This window comes from Rhyacophila brunnea, unplaced genomic scaffold (genome assembly GCF_057557595.1).
Source record: "Rhyacophila brunnea isolate RB1 unplaced genomic scaffold, BYU_Rbru_1.0 scaffold_13, whole genome shotgun sequence".
Lineage (NCBI taxonomy): Eukaryota > Metazoa > Arthropoda > Insecta > Trichoptera > Rhyacophilidae > Rhyacophila > Rhyacophila brunnea.
Genome location: NW_028232785.1, coordinates 34,460,015 through 34,477,410, shown reverse-complemented (window position 1 = coordinate 34,477,410; position 17,396 = coordinate 34,460,015). Strand labels below are relative to the sequence as shown.

Below are 17,396 nucleotides of genomic sequence, written 5' to 3'. Positions count from 1 at the left end.
AAAAGTACACAACCAAGTCTATTATAACCAAGCCACGAAGGACGTCTCGTGTTATGTATGGCATGAGGGAGCTGGGGGGCTTGAAAGTGACGTCTTTTGCACTATAGCTACTAAATTTATCTTGAAGGAAATCGGCCATCTGGTACCGCAAAAAGTTATAATATGGAGCGATGGTTGTGCGTATCAAAATAGGAATGTAAAATTATCAAACGCACTACTCGACATCAGTATGAAGAATAATCTTATCATAGAACACAAATATCTGGAAGTAGGGCATACACACATGGAGGTTGACAGCGTCCATTCAACAATCGAAACGAAGCTGAGAAATCGAAAACAAATTTTCGTCCCTGCCGACTACATGGCTATCATTGAAAGTGCAAGAGTAAAGAAACCATACAAAACACTTTATCTCAGCCATGACGATTTTCAACAATTCAGCACAGACTACTACAGCAGTATTCGGCCTGGAAAGAAAACTGGCGACCCATGTGTAAACGATGTCGTTGCATACCAGTATACTCCAGAAGGTTTAATAAACTTTAAATTGGACTTCGGCCATACATGGAAACCACTTCCAACACGAGCGCGAGTTTCAATCGCAAGCAGTGAACGATTAAAATTATACAATGGGCCTTGCCCTATTGAGGAGAGTAAATACCAACACTTGCAGGTACTAAAACTATTAATTCCAGAGGACTACAGAGATTTTTACACCAGACTACCGTTTAAATAAAAAAAATACTTTTTTATAAAAAAAATTAAGTATTCTTTTAAAACTGCTATTTTTACTTTTAAGTAGGTATTTACCTGCTCTGTTTTAATGCTTTTTTAAAAAATATTTTATGTATTGTATTTTAACTTTAATCTTTTCTTTTAAAAATTGTAATTGTTTTTAAAAGTACCTAATTAAACAGATCTCCAATTTATAATAAATCTACTTTTTCATTAGTCTAAGCTTACTTTTTAAGCGTTTATGTACAAGTGTATAACAATATGTATATTAATATAATATAATCTGTATAATATTATATTCGTTTCATTATAAATACCAAATTTTAGTGAATTAAATATAGGTATGTATACATAAAAATTGGACTTATGTCAACAAAAGTGGCCAACATTGATGAGCAAATAGTCGTATGTCAACCTAACTTTCTAAATATTCATCTTACGTAAAAATGTTGATAACCATCTTAACAGGGAACAAATTTAACCATGAAAATAAATTTGTGAAAAAAATCGGTGAAATGGGGTTAAGATGGGATAGTTTTTTGTCTCTCCTGAAAAGTTTGGTATTTTTGACATACAACCTATTGCATTTACCACGACGATATAGAATATGCCTCATTTAGTCATTTTTATTTATTCAAATGCATTGCTCTTAACCCTGATTTCCAACCAGCTACGGATTCTCTAGGATCATTTTTTCTGTCTATAAATATGCTTTTCATTAAGAGCATACTTCAGTGAAACGGCAAATAATTTTCAACTATAGGCGCGACAAAATTTTGGACTCGCTGGCAATCGGAGAGCGAAAGTCTAGCTGTGAACATGTCAATTTGTTTCGTGATGGCAACGGGGGTTTTAATTCTTAAATCGTGTAAAGATCACTAAAAAACGGTACCCATTTACTTGAAAAAAAAAACGTGTCAATGAATATATTATAATTGTTACTAATAGAACAATAAACAGAACATTAAATGGACGCATGTTGAATTTTTATGACAAATTATGTTTTGTTCTGCACGTGTCGTTTGCACAATCTTCGCGTCGTGTAGTCACGATCGTTTCAAACCATGCCCCAGCTGAAGTACAGCCTTAACACTCTCTTATATTGATATTCTCTTTTCTTTTACTCTCACTATGTCTTGTGCCCTATTATCACAGATTTTATCAGTCAATAGCTGAAATCTTGTGATTCTATTTTTGGTGGAAAATCAATTCTATGACCTATCTAATAGATGTAAATATCGTTACTATTATTATAACTTAATAATTACAAGATAAAAAGAACTTTTTATATACAACGTTTTTAAATTTTCTGTTGAATCATATAAACTTGACTTGACTAGCTTAAACGATCAAAAAAAATTGTACTTTTTAGACATACTGATTTCCATAGTAACGCACGTATATATTATTAGTTATTTAGTTGCCAGGACCCCAGCCCTAGCAACCAATAATAGTGGATTGGATTACCGGTTTCTTCCGAATTAACTTTTCATACAAGAATTCCATTTTACAAGAAATGAAAATATAATTAATATTACATTCTACAGCTTTTTTAAAAGGTTTGTCTATAGCTATTTCGGTTGTAACACCATTATCAAGACTATTCAGATAGGCCGTTTGCCTTTGCTTAAATACTATACGTGTATAGATAGAGACAGAATACATTTTCATGTTCGTTCCAGCAATATTATGAATTTGTACACTTATTATTAATTGTAATATTATTAATACTTTGAAAACCCTAAGTGGGGGTTTTTTTAAATGGATATTAAAATAGTGAGGTCTAGAAAATATTAAATATTAAATTCACGGTCGAAGTAGAGATAGAAAACAGAATTAATTTTCTAGACCTCACTATTCAGAGGGTTAATAATAAACATAACTTTAAAATATATAGAAAACCCACCTACACTGAAACTACTATACATAAAGGATCGCAACATCCATGGATTCATAAGTTGGCGGCATACCATGCCATGATCCACTGGCTAGTTAGCGTACCCATGGACAAATTAGATTTTGAGGATGAACTACCTGTAGAATTTAATATTAATTATATTTTCATTTCTTGTAACTGAAAATGAATTCAATTCTACTTAAAGATAGCTGAAAGTATTAAAAAAATGCATTGACATCGTGTTCTGATATATTCAACAAGTTTCAAATGTCCAGCTAGTTGGGAACATAGTTAAAAATCGATTGCAAGATTTGAACCGGATAAACAACCACCGGACAAATAAGAATACGACCTAATAAAAATGTTGTAAGAATATTTTGGATTACACTTTATTATTATTTATAATTTATACATCGTTTTTTACTTCAATATGAATCGAGCATGATCTTTTTATTGATTACATAATATCGTCACTGTTCTGGCAGAAGACACTAATTCTGAAAATGACATGTTAAGATAGTTATACCAAAATGTTCCTTTATTCAAACTTTATCGTCTGGAAACCTTCTTAATAAATATACAGTCTTTATTTTAAAGTCATCCTTTTTACGATTACTTACTAAACTCATATGATAGACCATTTCAAACATTTTAACTTCAAAGTCAAATTACCCAAAGCTTGTATTCTCCAGTTAGTGTGTTCAGCCAGAACAAAGACGATATAAGATATTCCATTTTTAAAATCGATATTCCTATTCATTTCGGCGATTTTATCGACATTTAAATATCCGTGTTGTCATAATTACGTTCCATATACTTTGTCTCTTTCCAACATTATTTTATCACGTTTTTCTTAGCTCGTATTCTTGTTTGTCCGGTGGTTGTTTGTCTAGTACAAATCTTGCAATCGATTTTTAATGAACTTCCCGACTAGCTATACATTTGAAACTTTTAGAATATATCAGAACGCGAGGCCAATGCATTCTCTTAATACTTTAGCCATCTTTAAGCAGAATTGAATTCATTTTCAGTTAATTCTGTTTTGTGTGGAAAGTTATTTCAGAAAAATCCGTAAATTGGTTGCTAAGTGGGTGGTCCTAACAACTAAATTATTAATATATACCTACGTGCGTTACTATGGAAATCAAAATGGCATTTCAGTATTTTATATTTGGTTGTTTGTTTGTTTATTTGCTTCATATCAAGTACAAGTTTGAGCATATTGAGCAAAATAATTCAACAGAAAATTTAAAAACGTTGTATATAAAAAGTTCTTTTTATCTTGTAATAATATTAATCAAATTCTTAACCTGAAAATGATACTTCACGGAAGCATCATTTGATAAACAACCTGCACCGATTTCGTTTGTTTTTCAGTTGTAATATTTTGACCATCAAGTTAAAATATGTATCGATTCATCTGACCCACGTGTCTTTTCTTATAGGTAATTAATGCTCATGATGTTTATATTAATCATAAATAATAAATTATATATTAAATTGAAATAATATTTTTTCTTCTTTTATGCGTTATCTACTTTTATAGCCTTAATCAATCGATTAGCATATTTACCTCAAAATCGATTTTTTTCACTTCATCTCACTGTTGCTTTCGGGTAGCGATATAATAATTATGTGTATTAATATGAATACACCATGCATTTAAGGGTTAAAATAACATACCTACTATTTCGGAAGAAATCCGTAATCCAATCCACCATTATTGGTTGCTAGGGGTCTGGGGTCATGGCAACTAAATTATTAATAATATATACGTGCGTTACTATGGAAATCAATATGAATTTCAAAATGACATTTTACTATTATTTCTATCAAGTACAAATTTTTTTGATCATTTAAACTAGTCAAGTCAAGTTTATATGATTCAACACAAAATTTAAAAACGTTGCAGGTAGGTATATAAAAAGTTCTTTTTATCTTGTAATTATTTTACTATAATAATTTAGATCTACGTTCAGCCAAAAGATATTAAATTTTGGTATGAAGTATTATGATTCAGTAAAAGAGGGAAATCCGGCATACCTACTGTTACACCCCGAATGGTTCCCATTTGTAAATGTCTGTGTGGATCTAAAAAAACCCGAACCGAACCATTATCAGCCGACACATAGTAAGGGTTGATTACGAAAATAAATAATAATACATCGGCAACTCTGCAATTCTACTTAAAGATGGCTAAAAGTATTTCAAGAATGCATTGGCATTCTAAAAGTTTCAAATATCTAACTAGTTGGGAAGTAAGTTAAAAATCGATTGCAAGATTTGTACTGGACAAACAACCACCGGACAAACAAGAATACGAGCTAATAAAAACGTTGTAAAATAGTGGGCACCTACCCAAAATATAATGCGTAGGTACCTACTATATTAATTTTTCTTTGACCGCGTACCTACTATAATATTATGGTGACAAAAAGATGGCAAGATGAATTGAAATGCTAGATCCTGTACTGTAGTACTTTTATTCTTGGAAAATGTAAAATATTATAATTTTACGCCCAAAATATGTCAAAAATATTATAATTATGAAAGATTCAAGAGGAAAATCCTTCCTGTTCTTTATATTTATCAGAAATACTATAATTTTAAACCTTTACACTATGGTCAGCATAGAAATGGCAGCACTGACTGTCACTTATTTTTAGTCTATGGTTATCATTTTAACGATGTAAAAGTGCGTCATGGATGCAGAGATCGAGCTAAATGAATACGATATAGAATATAATAATATGGAAGATGATAAAGCTTGTCTTGAAGACAATTTCGTGGTTATCGTGCAGCCGCAAAGTCCTGAAATTAAATTCGAGGGTCGCAGTCCACTTACAGATATGGACGTAGAAGATGCAGATAACGCTTCCGAGGTTTGTTCAATGCCTAGTCTAAACCTTACGTGTTGTTTTAATTAACGCTCGCAAGTTTGGATGATATAATATGTACCTATACTGCCGAATTCATATCTAGTATATAAGTCAGGTCCCTACTTACAAAGTTTTATGTCAAAACTCGATTGTCCTGTGTAATTCGTATCTGTCAAAATGAAAATGTTGGTATCAACCAGGGAATTCAGAAATAATGGGAACTGAAATATCTAAGGAAACTAAAATCTGAGGAGATGGAACTCATAAACTAACCAGTGACTGATGCTTCGTACACGACTCTACTGAAACCTAATAATCTCATAACCTCAAACTGTCAAACTCATTGTCATTCCAACTTCATTCTAAGCTTTTTCCGTAAAATCTTTACGGGAATATTCTGGCAGCCTGTAATTGTACATGCAGGAGTATTTTTCAACATATGCCACATATTTTAAATTAAAAATCGGTCCGCCCATCTTTAACTAATGACGTTTTGGCTTGTTATTTCTTGTTCAGTGCCAACAATTTTGCTAGGTAAGAAATCATCGAATCTACTGATATTGGTAACACTATTTAATGGATGACTGGAAACTGTGAGACTGGGAGACTAGCATGTCGCGTCTCCTCGGTTTCAGTTGCGGATGTTTTGAAACTAAGAGATTCCAGTCTTGCCGTCAGCGAGCCGCCATTGACATACATTAGCTAGATACTGGAGTTTCAGTCTCGTCTTCTTTGAGTATTCACGTGAGCGGATGGCCTAACGGGTGTGTAGTAACAGGCAACCGATCTCAAAAAAAAAAAAAAAAACAAACACTATCTACACATCAGTCTTAATTCAATGAAAAAATACGTATAACTGACAAAGTTTAGTGTGCGATATTTATGTCGGCTCTTAACATCCCACTTTTTCCGTTTACTACTGATATGTAGTTACTTATTTCGTTTACAAACGCGCATGCTAATTAAGACTCTTACAAAATTGATTTTCATTCTTCACATGTCGTTTGGCTCAGTGACGGCAGTGTAGTAGCAGCAATGAAACAGTTACAGAAACACCCAGACGAAATAAACGTATTGTGACTTACCTAACAGCCTACCTCCACCCTTCACTATCGGTATACTGTGGTGTAGCTCATGAAAAGTATTCATCAAAGCTTTGTTGACGTTGAACATGTCTGGTCTATTGCACATCGGGCTACCTCATTTCATTCTTCTTCTTATTGTGCCATCCCCTAGCGGAAGTCGGCCACCATCAAGGCGATCTTATCTTTGTCGTCTGCTACCCGAAACAGTTCAGTGGAGCTGCACTCGTACCAATCACGGAGGTTATTAAGCCACGAAATGCGGCGCCGTCCTCTGCTACGCTTCCCATCGATCTTTCCTTGAATGACAAGTTGGGAAATGCTGTATTTTTGTCCTCTCACAATGTGGCCGAGGTACTGTAGTTTCCTGATTTTGATACTACGTAGAACTTCTCGATCCTTCCCCATTCGATTGAGAACTTCAACATTTGTCACCCGGTCAGTCCAACGAATTTTGAGGATGCGTCTATACAGCCACATCTCGAAAGCTTCAAGTCTCTGTGACATCTCTTGGTTTAGCGTCAATACTTCCATAATATAGAAAAGAATTGAGAGAACATAATCTCATTTCATCGGTGTGTTTATTTTTTATATTTTCAGATTTTGCTTCGACCAAAGGATGAAATCAAAACAGAACAGGACCCTCTAGAATGTGTCTCGCAAACCGTTCAAGAGGACTCCGACTCTTATGATGGATACTCCGACACCAGGAGTATGTCTGTTAATATGACTCAGGTACTTACATACCTAGGTACTGTTTATAATTCAAAATACCTACTACAATATTCAACAAATTGTGAGGAGTAAGCGAGTGGAGAAGTAGGGTTGGTTGACTCCAAGAATGAGAAAGCTTGGTTGCGTGATTACAAATTATACTGTCATACTAGGAAAAAGGTAGGATTGTGGGTAAAGGATGTATAGAAAGGGAATTGGATGGGAAGTATGTAGGCAGGTGCGCCTGAGTATGGAGCGTGGAGATGGGATAGGAACGTGGCAGCGCATGAGACTAGGGAAAGCAGGGTCGTGGGTGGTTTGACAATACCTCTAAAACCTCAGTTACACGTCCGGTTACTTCACTCATTGGTGTATGTTCCTATATTATAAAAGACATAAAAATAGGATTATAGATATCTCGGATTTGAGTGTCACTCTATGAAATGCATAGAGACAATAGTGATAAAAGGTTATTTAAATACAACGCGTGTAAAGAACTTTAAGGGGGGACATGCTCGTCGAAGGTCAAAATTGAGTTTTTATTGTATATTCAAACCATGATCCTGGACACTCCTTAAACGTTGTAGATGATCTATTTATATAATTTTGAAGCCTTATTATCCTTCATAGTTATTTTAAACATTTGATGACTGCATGAAGTATTTTTGTTACATAAAATAGTATTCTTTTAAACCTCTCGCTCTAATGTTTTAGAATATAGTCATATTTCGGTACATAACTGTGCAGTGGTGTTAAGATTTTTTACATTTATTAATTTTTAAAAGCATTTATAAAACCATTAGCATAATTTATTACGAGATAATTTTTGAAAAATATTCACGATAAAAAATTATATTGATAATCTCTGTGATCCCAAATTTGACAAGAATTAGGCATTTTATTATTCAAAAAATCGGCAAGATTAACACATTTCAAGATGATTCTAAAGATATTTATTATAAGCTATGTCTTTGACCATTCAAGTGTGATAAACATCTTATGAATAATGATTGCTTTATAATAATTATTGACCTAAGAATAAGGTAGTGTTTTTTTGAAATACGCCATTTCTTTTGTCATTCCCCAGTGGTTAAGCTACAACATACGGCCGTAGCGATAAATTGACAAACTATAATTGAAGTAGGAAGTAAAATGATATTAACGCGCGTGTTTGAACATGTACCGTTTAAAAAAAAATAAAAAAAAATTCGGTTAAGTACATGTTCAAACACGCGCGTTAACATAATTTTACTCCCTACTTTAATTATAGTTTGTCATTTTATGGCTACGGCCGTATGTTGTAGCTTAACCACTAGGGAATGACAAAAGAAATGACGTATTTCAAAAAAACACTACCTTATTCTTAGGTCAATAATTATTATAAAGCAATCATTATTCATAAGATGTTTATCACACTTGAATGGTCAAAGACATAGCTTATAATAAATATCTTTAGATTCATCTTCAAATGTGTTAATCTTGCCGATTTTTTGAATAATAAAATGCCTAATTCTTGTCAAATTTGGGATCACAGAGATTATCAAAATATTTTTTTATGGTGAATATTTTACAAAAATTATCTCGTAATAAATTATACTAATGGTTTTATAAATGCGTTTAAAAATTAATAAATGTAAAAAATCTTAACACCACTGCACAGTTCTGTACCGAAATATGACTATATTCTAAAACATTAGAGCGAGAGGTTTAAAAGAATACTATTTTATGTAACAAAAATACTTCATGCAGTCATCAAATGTTTAAAATAACTATAAAGGATAATAAGGCTTCAAAATTATATAAATAGATAATCTACAACGTTTAAGGAGTGTCCAGGATCATGGTTTGAAAATACAATAAAAACTCAATTTTGACCTTCGACGAGCATGTCCCCCCTTAACAGATGTATAATTATTATATATAAAATTTACTAGCGGGCGACAGTGTATAAAGGTGTAAATCAATCAAATTAATTACGAGCGCCTAACGTAATATAATATTCAAACAATTTAGAATACAAATCAAATGCTAGTTCGGTGGACCGTAACGTGTTGAAATAATATAACAAATACCACATAACAAATATGCTCTCAGCTTATCTGCTGTCTTCAAACGTGTCGGGACCATGAGCTTCCTTCGATCTCCTGGCCTGGGGGGAACGTCCTTCGGATGGCCATCATCATCGTCTCCAAAACGTCCGGGAATCAAAGCCATGTGCCCCTGGTCCGAGGCTCGGAACTGAGCAAGACGTCTGCTTCGTTCGAACGATAAACACTGAAAGACTGAATCCCCGCTCCGCCTTAATGTTAAAAAGCCGCTTTGCTTTTTTAGCGCCGGAAATAGTTTACGAACTCCTTCAAACTATCGTATTGCGCATGCGTACTCAGGTTGTCCTTTGCCATTTTGTTGCCATATCAATAAAGGGTGTCATGTGTAAATAACATGACAATACCCCAATTATTAATCCTAAACAATAAATAATATTTACAGAAGGTGTTACAAGTACTATTCAATGATGTTATTTCTAGGAAGTTACTAGACTGATCGGCCAGGGTAGAGCGGTTACCCGATGGTCGTGGTTACGTTGACTGGCTGTGAGTGTTGAGTGATAAAGTAGGTAGAAATACCTCTTTTATATATTGATCGAATGCAATGGCATGTATCGAGGCGACACTGCTATCAGCAAATTATTTTTGTCGCCCGGAACCAACTTGTCAGAGGTCGGAGTCTAGACAGTCTCTTTATATTGCTTCCAAAAGAATTTGTTGACGAGGTGACATTTGATTATTTGTTCAATTGTTTCAAATTCAGATTTGTTTCAAAAATACATTGTAATAGGAAGTCGCGAATTAAGCGATTTGATAAAGAATATGCAGGCTTTTCTTTTAAGAATTTCGAAAATTCAAAGTAATTAAGTACTCTTCTGCAATATCTTCTTGACTACGCTTCTAGGCGCTGTTGTCGACTAAATGGGAGGAGCATGTTAGTTCACAGTTTTAATACGTAGCCAAGAAGATTTTGCTGATTATTAATAACAATATTTTGAACAATTTTATTTTTACAGATTTTTTTCAGACCCAGTGATTGCGTATTATCGCCATTTCAAACATTGACGGACAAATTCTGGCAACTTTATGTTTAATATTTGACATTTTTTATTTACACTTATTTGTTTATGTTGAATTAATTATAACAATTATTTTATTAATGGTGTCCGTGAGTTCTGTAACATTAATTAAGTTCTGCCTAAGCCAAACTATAATAATATATACTTACTAGAACCACTTAAGGTTGATACTTTGACTGACTAAGTTTATTCTTCGCTATCTATATCGGATTTAATAGCCTACCTTCACCCTTCATCATTGAGATTAGCGGATAAGAGCACTAACCGGACTGTGAAAGATATGAATTCAAATCACACTTGGTCGATATTGTTTTCAATGATTTATGTATTTTTGCTTAATTTCAGATTAAATATGAAAAAAGTAACCCGAAAGTCAACCGAGAATCTAATAAGTCGGCTGCCGGGACGTCTTCAATGGCACCAGCCGCTCCTGCCCCGACAGCTGCGCCGAAAGTATTCAGTCGATGCAGGAATCCTCCTGAGCTTAAAGAAGCAGAGAGACAGATGAGGGAAGCACTTAAAACCCTCCACAATCTTTTAGAAAATAGTTCCATCGAGGAGGACGACTGTGATCTATTTGGTAGAATTCTAGCGAAAAAATTGAGAAGGCTTCCAGACGATGAAAGACAGTTCGTAATGTACGAGATCGATGGGATATTTATCAATAGATCTCGTCAGCCTGATCATTCATGATCCAATTGTACCTCATGACGTATCCAGTGGCGGCTGGACGACTTTCTAGAGGATGGCGTTTAGCAATTAATAATTATTAAATATACATTATTATACCTACATTATGTACTAAGCTTCTTATAATAATATGATTTTATTAATAAACAAATGAGTAATTTATCAGAATTTATACTTACTTAATGACATCTAACAAGCCTGCTTAAAACGCATTCACTGCGGACCTGTTAATTACTAATTAATTTTCGACCATGTCCGATCCTAATCGGATCATATGGGCCTCCACAGAGTAGAGGTTTACTACTACTAAAATTATTATTATATTATTATTTAAATCTACTAAAATTACCACATTTAAATAACATGCTAATTATATCTAATGGCCAGGTAATGGTCTAGCGTTGGACGCACGTAATGAGTTTTAAACATATTAATTTATTTAATAATTACTATTATTATACCGCGGACACCCACGGTGGCCGCGTGGCTTAAGCGTTAGACTATCACGCCGTGAGTCTCAGGTTCGAATCCTAGGTCTGGCAAGTACACAATACATATTGTTTTTCAATTTATGTGCGAGTCAGGGTATGGACCTAATAGATTGAGCAAGTGGCTGACATCCATTTCTCGTAAAAACAAAAAATCTGTTAATACAAACCTCTACCCTATGAGGCCCATATGATCTTATTAGGATCGGACATGGTCGAAAATATTATAGACTTACCATTATCGGTTTTGAACAACGACATCTAGTGAGCGTTTATACTCACCTAGGGGTTATTTGATTTAATGCCCAGTATGTGTATACTAACGCTAATGCATTCACATTTTTTGTAGAACGAAAATTGTACCGCAAAGACGGAATGGGACTGAGTAACCCCGGTCATTGAAAAATAGACGCTAATCCTTTCTTAATTTGTACATAGGTGCCACCATGAAATAGGGCGAATTCAATTAATGATTACTTTAATTCCGCGTAATCATCATTATGTTATTAACTTCTAATGGATTCAAGCTCTGTACTATTCCATTTAAGTCGTTTTTTTGCGACTCGGGTTTCGCCTTTCGGCATCTTCAGGCGCCGTGTACACTCACCAAAGGTAAACACACACTGACAACGAACTCTCTTTACTCTAGCTGATATGATAAATCAATACAATAAAGTAGGTAAAAACTCCATTACCTACCTATCATGTCAAAGGTTACAAAAAATACAATAAACAACTTATGAATGGTTGAAGTGTCAGTAAAAAACCTAATTAGTAAACACCCTATCTTATTTATAACAATACCCTCGATTTTCCCCTCCTTTGGTGAATATACACGGCGCCTGAAGATGCCGAAAGGCGAAACCCGGGTCGCAAAAAACAACTTAAATGGAATAGTATAGAGCTTGAATCCATTAGAATTTAAATTCAAATTCCATCAAGTACCTTCAGTCGATAGTATTAATATTATGTTATTACATAATTTACTATTCTTGCTTTATTTATTTGTATAATAATAAATATCCGTAAAATTGCAACGGGGTTAGATGTATAAAATAAATTAAATAGTTCATTTAATCATCTAATTAAGTGAGTACTAGGTATATTATAACAATGATAAAAATATCGACCATGACCGATCCTAATAGAATCATATGGGCCTCCACAGAGTAGAAGTTTGTATTAACAGATTTTGTTTAAAAAAAATAAAATCGGACGTATATTTTTGAAATGATAATGACGTGGGGATGGTCCCTACGAACCTTATTATTACGAACGAAATGATAATCTTCTTTCTTCTCCTTCGGCCATATCAGCCTGTTAGCTGGAGCATATGGACACCGCGCAGCGCCTCCAAGAGCCATTCTGATTGAGTCGTTCCAGGTCATATGAACATCCCGTAGCTCCGCCATATACACTATACTGCCAACTAAGGCAGTAATTGACTCTCACACACTTTAAAAATACTGACATAATGTTTTTTTGAAAAATTTTAGTACTGTGAATTAATAAAAACGGTGATAATAATAAATAAATACAAACAAGCAGTAACTGCAATAATTAAGTGCAATTAATGCCTTTTTACTAAGAAATGTGTATTATTTTAGCAGACGTCCATTATTTCACTAAGGATTTTAACGGTATTTTAGTGATAATACCTACTGATTTTAAAGTGAACAGAATAGGTATACAGCTTTCAAAATTACCTAACGAATGGCATTTATAACTCAATTTAACAAATTTTGCGAGTTACTGCCTTCTTCCTTGGAAGGGCAGTATATTGATAGTATTAATGGCTTACCAAGACGCTGGAGGTGTGCGGTGGCAAATAATGGCATGCGGGCCATAAATGGTTTACTATATCAACACTATGTTGTAACCACTAGCGTACCTATACTACAATAATTAATTATTTGCCTATATTGTGGTTTTGTATTATATGAATAAGTATGTTTTAAAATAAGGTTTTTACCCTTTAATTAAAAATTAAAATAAATGTCAGGTCATGTCAGGTCATGTTGAGGGATGACAGGGCTATAGACTGGGGGCACAGGCTCAGGGGGAGCCCGGCGTGGCATGTCAGTCAGATAAGTGAGATAAACACTACAAAATTGCTCTAACAGTAAAAAAAAAATCGGTGTGTGTACCTACTTATGTACGCGCGTTAGAAGTTACACTTTAGCGTAACAAAACAAAAACAAAACTTGTGATAACCTAGATTCTTCGATTATCTCTTAATTATATTGTTGAATTACACACTCAAGAAAAAGGACCGCTTATTGGAACACCGTTGGTTAATTTCTGTATACGTTAACTTATATAATTAAATTATAATAGTGGTTTCTTGTTATTCAATAGTTTCTTTACGTAAGGAAGGTGTACATTACAAATGGCCGACAGTAAAAAATTCGTTTCCGAGGCAACGGGACAATTCTTTGTACATATAATAATAAATTCGCTGCCTAGGCAACGGAATAAACTATAATATTATACTCTATAATCGTCACGATTGCATTATCATACTGTGGCGTAAAGGCAGTGCGTTTGGCTGATAACCGAACAATCGTGGTTCGAATCCAATCGAGTGCGATGTTTTTCGTGTGAAAAAATAAATTATGTGTTACATGCCACACGCTAAAAATACACTCTGATCTGATTTTCCAAACGCACCTAAAGAAGTACCTGTAACTTCAAAAAATGAGCCAAAGGTGGTGCACTTGCACCACGCTGCCGGCACAGGTTACTCAATGGAATAGCACACAACTTAAATCCAGTAGAATTCAAATTCCATCAAGTACGAACATACCTACCATCGGTCGATAGTAATAATATTAGACACATAATAGTCGTAATAAGTCGTGACAATGTAAAAATCGTGTACTTTCAGTTATTTTAAAAATAATTATGAGAAAGTCCGCGTGACCTTGTATCACTTGATTGCATTACTTGATGGCATATCATATACCAGCGCTCCATTGGCGAGCCAAAAGTCCGAGGACAATAAATCGTCTGATTTGTCTATGCTCTGCTACTGATCAACGAACGAATAACAAAGTCGAGCTGTCAAACGTTGCGATTATCAAAAAAATCGTAATGTCTTCCGATAATTCTATAATTTTGTGTTATTTATATGACGTACACCTGCATAAAATAATATAGCAGTGAAAACAACACAAGTTTTACGTTTACTTTTATGAATTTCATAAATACAAATAAAAAAATAATTGATAAATCTCTGTCATTTTGTAATGAGTAAATTAACAAATTAATCAATGAAAATGTTTAAAACAATCACAGATTTTTTTCGGTCCGAATGATTGCATATTACTTAATGTCTAATCGAATTTTCACAGTTATCGACGGACGAAGTCAGGCAACTCGGAGAGTAAAATATCAAACATGTTTGAAATCCAACGAACCTGGATCCGTTTTCGGATTTCGAAAAAAAAGTACGAAGACTGTAAATCGTCTGACTTGCGTGCCAATGGAGCGCCGTCATTTCATTGCGCAGTAGGCTCTTTGCACAATTAAATAATAATTTGAGAGGAATCGCTGTGTATCAAAATTTGTCTATGGATATGGAAACTAATTTTTATTACACTGGCAATGAAACGAACGAAAAAGGCATTTGCGAATCTTCGTTCCATGGCGCAGGTTGTTAGAATAGTATTTCGCAAAAATAAAACACAAAAATGGATATAAAAGTCGAGCAGGAAGAATTTGAAATCGACATAGAAGAACACAAACCTCTTTTAGACGAGAATTTCGTGCTTATTAACCAGCTACAATGTTCAGAAACTGACGTCGGGAATGCAGTTTTTGATTTCGAGGTTAGTTTTGAAGTCCATTGATAATCTGTCAGTGAGCGCAGTGCTGCCAGAAATTTTGAAAAATGGAATTAATTGAATTCGCTGATTAGCATTTTTCGGTCGTAAGAGGTGTTTAAATAAAGCAGAGCATCGGAATTTCTCGAATTCTCCGTTATGTTTATGTGACAAACAAAAAACTTACATTTTCAACACGTCCTATAATTTTTGCCGAAATACTAAGAAGATAGCTGAATTCCAAAATGGCGACTGACAGCTAAAGACGGCGGAGGACCAGTCACAACCACCAACATCAAACTCGCCAGACACCATCGCAGACAGACAAGAATCATTTTCGTGAAGAATGTCTTATCTGTCGTCTATGCTGAAACGTGGCTGTTTTTGTATTTATATTCGGCGCCAATTACGCCGTCACGTGGTTGTTTTTTATGTTTTTATATCGGTGTGTGTACTTATGTCCGCGCGTTAGAAGTTACACTTCTTTGGCATAACAAAACAAAAACATAACTTGTGATAACCTAGATTCTTCGACTAGCTCTTAATTATCTTGTTAAATTACACACTCAAGAAAAAAACCGCTTATTGGAACGCCGTTGGTTTATTTCTATACACTTTAACTTGTATTACAAAATTATATAATGGTTTCTCGTTGTTTTTATTTTTAATGTACCGACTGTCACTGACGTTTAATCGTTTGTTTACGTAATGAATTGCAAATGGCCGAAAATAATAAATTCGTTTCCTAGGCAACAGAACAATTCTAAACTATAATATTTATTAAACGATTGATATTAACCTGTATTTTACATCGTTTTTCTTAGCTCGTATTCTTATTTGTCCGGTGGTTGTTTATTCAGTACAAATCTTGCAATCTTTTTTAAACTAACTTCCCGACTAGCTAGACATTTGAAACTTTTAGAATGTATCAGAACACGATGCCAATGCATTTTTATAATACTTTTAGCCATCTTTAAGAAGAATTTAAAATTCATTTTCAGTTAATTCTGTTTTGTATGAAAAGTTATTTAGATATCATTATTGGTTGCTAGGGAGCATTATTCCTAGCAACTAAATTATTAATATATACGTGCGTTACTTTGGAAATCAATTTGAAATGATATTTCATTTTTCAGTATTTCTATCAAGTACTTACAATTTTTTTGATCGTTTATGCTAGTCAAGTCAAGTTTATATGATTCAACAGAAAAGTTAAAAACGTTGAATATAAAAAGTTCTTTTTATCTTGTAATTAATTATTTTATTTACTATTTCAGAATTTGCTTTTACCAAAAGATGAAATAAAATCAGAACCGAACACTCTCGAATGTCAGTCAAAAGATAACTTTATTGAGGGTGGCTCCAATCCTTATGAAGGATGCTCATCCACGACCAGCATGATGTCACAAACGGTAATGTTCACATTGGCTATATTATTATAATATTCAAACTTGTACACTTCCGCGTGGATCGTTATTTGGGAACCATACAGTAGAGGTGAGTTGGAAATACGGTCACCAGTTTGTGTACTCAAGTTTCGGATGAAACTACTGTTATGTATACGCCCTTTTATACTATATTTTATTCCTTGTTATATTATTCTTTGTTACCCCTGTATAATATTGAGAAGCCCTGATGTATAATTATCAATACTTATCGTATTTACTCGTCGCGACATTATTTAAACTAACTAAGTGCTTTCCATTGTAATGTAAACAAACAATACTAAATTTCTAGCTAAATTACTTACTATCATAAACATACATCCCTGCATAATAAGTGCAACGTCCAAAACTTTCCTTTGTCTCATTCCATTATAAATTGCTAGATACTCACAAGTATCGACACCTCAGAGGCCAGTAATAATCCTAAGTTCCGACTGTCCAGGTCTATCCAGACTTCTCCGTATTCTGACTTGTAAGTAATGTAAGTGAAAATTATTATAACTGTACGTGTGATT

General features: G+C 33.9%; 1 protein-coding gene across 1 annotated transcript; it reads left to right on the top strand.

Moving 5' to 3' along the window:
- The first annotated feature begins 5,318 nt into the window (after positions 1 to 5,318).
- On the top strand, positions 5,319 to 11,284 carry LOC147077364 (uncharacterized). Its single transcript, XM_085941534.1, has 3 exons — positions 5,319 to 5,514; positions 7,194 to 7,328; positions 10,780 to 11,284. The coding sequence occupies exons 1-3, from the start codon at positions 5,335 to 5,337 to the stop codon at positions 11,125 to 11,127; spliced, it is 663 nt and encodes a 220-aa protein (XP_085797660.1). The 5' UTR covers positions 5,319 to 5,334; the 3' UTR covers positions 11,128 to 11,284.
- Positions 11,285 to 17,396: the final 6,112 nt, after the last annotated feature.

What these genes read in the sequence shown, in the direction of transcription:
- LOC147077364 (XM_085941534.1), top strand. Translation starts at nt 5,335, where the DNA reads ATGGATGCAGAGATCGAGCTAAATGAATACGATATAGAATATAATAAT. An exon ending in ATGCAGATAACGCTTCCGAG is followed by an intron (nt 5,515 to 7,193) that starts GTTTGTTCAATG and finishes TTATATTTTCAG; the next exon opens with ATTTTGCTTCGACCAAAGGA. An exon ending in TGTCTGTTAATATGACTCAG is followed by an intron (nt 7,329 to 10,779) that starts GTACTTACATAC and finishes GCTTAATTTCAG; the next exon opens with ATTAAATATGAAAAAAGTAA.